At 44.4% G+C, this 2,500-nt stretch overlaps 1 protein-coding gene across 1 annotated transcript in view; it reads right to left on the bottom strand.

The window, feature by feature from the left end:
- Window positions 1-2,500, bottom strand: part of LOC135824432 (ubiquitin conjugation factor E4 A-like) — a 39,513-nt gene that overhangs the window by 26,725 nt on the left and 10,288 nt on the right. Inside the window, exons 8-10 of the mRNA XM_065337173.1 lie at window positions 1,650-1,763; window positions 1,260-1,355; window positions 252-501 (exon numbers count right to left, since the gene is read on the bottom strand). Of these exons, the coding sequence (XP_065193245.1) occupies window positions 252-501; window positions 1,260-1,355; window positions 1,650-1,763 (460 nt within the window). The remainder of the gene's footprint in view (window positions 1-251; window positions 502-1,259; window positions 1,356-1,649; window positions 1,764-2,500) is intronic.

Here is a 2,500-nt window from a genome sequence, read left to right as displayed (position 1 = left end):
ACGAAATAGCTAAGAGCTCTGATGCGCGCACGAGCATTAAATGAACGCACATGCACACAAGTAGCATACTACTATAGTAAAACCTGTCCAGTCTAGCGGACTACAGCAACTAGGACCAAAGGGTGTTATTTCCACTCAAGTCACTTGGATAAGGAGACCATCTGTGCCCAGGGACCACATTTGGATGGTACCTTGAGCGGTCGCCTTGGGCAGGTTGCACTGTACATACGTGCACTTTCACACGGACTCACCGGCATCATCACTATCAGCCACCTTGGTCTCTTCATGAAGAAAAGACAACATCGGATGCCAAGTGGATTTGGTGACGTCATCGGGCGGGGTCGATTCATCAGGCTTAAACGTGGCATATTCTGCTTCGATCATAGCAAGACGCTTATTAGTGACGGACAGAAACGGTGCACACATCAGCAGTAGCGTGTAGTTGAGATTGAGAAAGAACCCATCGCTTGCAATTGCCACACTGAACGGATTGAAGAACATCTAGAAAAAACCCAGAAGAGAATTAAAGAATACAAAAAAAAGTAAACATTCACTTATGCAATGCATTCCCACTTATGCAGTGTATTTTTCTCCATGCACTGCCATTCTCTTGCACTTTCTCCACTGCAAAACTAGTACAGTCTCCACTCCTCTACTACTCTACTATATGTAGTATCGGCATTGGGGTGTCTGGGTTCTGATTTGCTGGCATTCACTGCCTCCTGACCTTTATCATCACCCTTCGCTTCTGCGGCATTGTGCTTGAACATGTAATGTACCCTGTGAAGGGTCAGTGCAGATTGAAATCAATAACAGTGGAAAGCACTCACAATGCCTTGCACGGATCAAAATCCTCTCTGCGGAGCTCAGCAATATTCACATGAGGAACAGGAGATGATACTTGGGAAGTTAGTATCCGAGGCATTTCTTATCCAAATACGCTTTAATATGGGGACTCTGTGCCTGTACTGAGTAATTAATATGGGGAGGGGGACTCTGTGCCTGTACTGAGTAATTAATATGGGGGGACTCTGTGCCTGTACTGAGCAATTAATATGGGGACTCTGTGCCTGTACTGAGCAATTAATATGGGGACTCTGTACCTGTACTGAGCAATTAATATGGGGACTCTGTGCCTGTACTGAGCAAATGTATGTAGTACCAGGGTAGGTTCTACCAGAGTTACACTGCATACCTGCACTGGGATACAGCACTGCATATACAGTTCGGGTATATACTAGCGATGACAAGTGACGTACCTTAGAGCGTTCATTGTTCAGATAGAGACACGCAGCCAGCCACTGCAAGACACGGCGGCGGTTAGCAGAGCTGACTCGGCACGAGGCAATAAGTATCTACAGAGGAGCAGAGGAGCAGTGTGTGTAGAAGACAATGTCAATGTCAATTATGTAACGGTCGTGCATGACCACAGGTCGACGCAAACAGGCATCCGAACGTTGACTAGCTACAATGCACGATGGATGATTCTCACTGTAGCAAAGAGTGAGTGGTATAGACACGACACGGTTAGCACAGCGACATTGCTCTGCTGAGTCATGTAATACTGGTACAGTCTGTAATACAATAAGCATAGAGACATTGCTCTGCAGAATCATGTAATAACTGTTACTGGCACAGTCTGTCTGTACCTTGCTTAGACTTGTACAGTTGAAATTGATCTGCTGGCGCATGGACGTTTCAATCAAGGAGACGTTGCTCATGTCACTACCAGCAAGCGGGTTTGTGTCAAAGAAAGCATTCTTCTGTATTGGCAAGAAAACAGCACAGAGCTTTCAATATGTCAGCTTAACCAGTCGGCATAGAACTAACAGTTAGGCCAGCACTCGACATGCATCTACACTGTTCAACCACTGGGCTCTATCAGAGATTACTGCACACGAGTGTGTTGGCCATCCCACAGAGCGTTCAGCATAAAAAAAAATAAAAAATATTCACGGTTCAGCATCACCATACCGTATTTTCCCCCGAATATAGGTCGCAAATTTCACACTAAACTTCAAGGACAAAGAAGGGGATGTGCCTTACAATCGAATGTGACATCCTACTTATGTGAATATAGAAACAACATGCTCAAACTGAAAAGCGGGGATGCGACTTATATAATCGAGTGCGACTTATAATCGGGGAAATACGGTATACGTCTGCTAAGGTATGCTTTATGATCATGGCAATGTTGCTCCACTAGACATACATATTTTAGTTTTTTTATTAATGGTTTGTTTTGGTCTACAGATGTCTGAAGAACACAAAGCCGTGCTGCACAAGCTATTCAACTCCACCGTCCATCCGCCCAACCCCTCCTCAGCTCAAACTGAAAACTAATAATAAAAAAATTAAAAAATTAACAATCTGACGAAGAACAAAACTGAAAGGCAATTGCACTCAGCAACACCGTTAACTTCAGGCTATTGCCCATCAACATTCCATACATACTTTCACTGGCTTCTCACCAGGTGAATACAGACATAAGAGAAACAAC

The sequence above is a fragment of the Sycon ciliatum genome, chromosome 1 (genome assembly GCF_964019385.1).
Source record: "Sycon ciliatum chromosome 1, ocSycCili1.1, whole genome shotgun sequence".
Classification (NCBI taxonomy): domain Eukaryota; kingdom Metazoa; phylum Porifera; class Calcarea; order Leucosolenida; family Sycettidae; genus Sycon; species Sycon ciliatum.
Note: the sequence above shows the minus strand (reverse complement) of the source record. Positions and strands in the feature narration are given on the sequence as shown.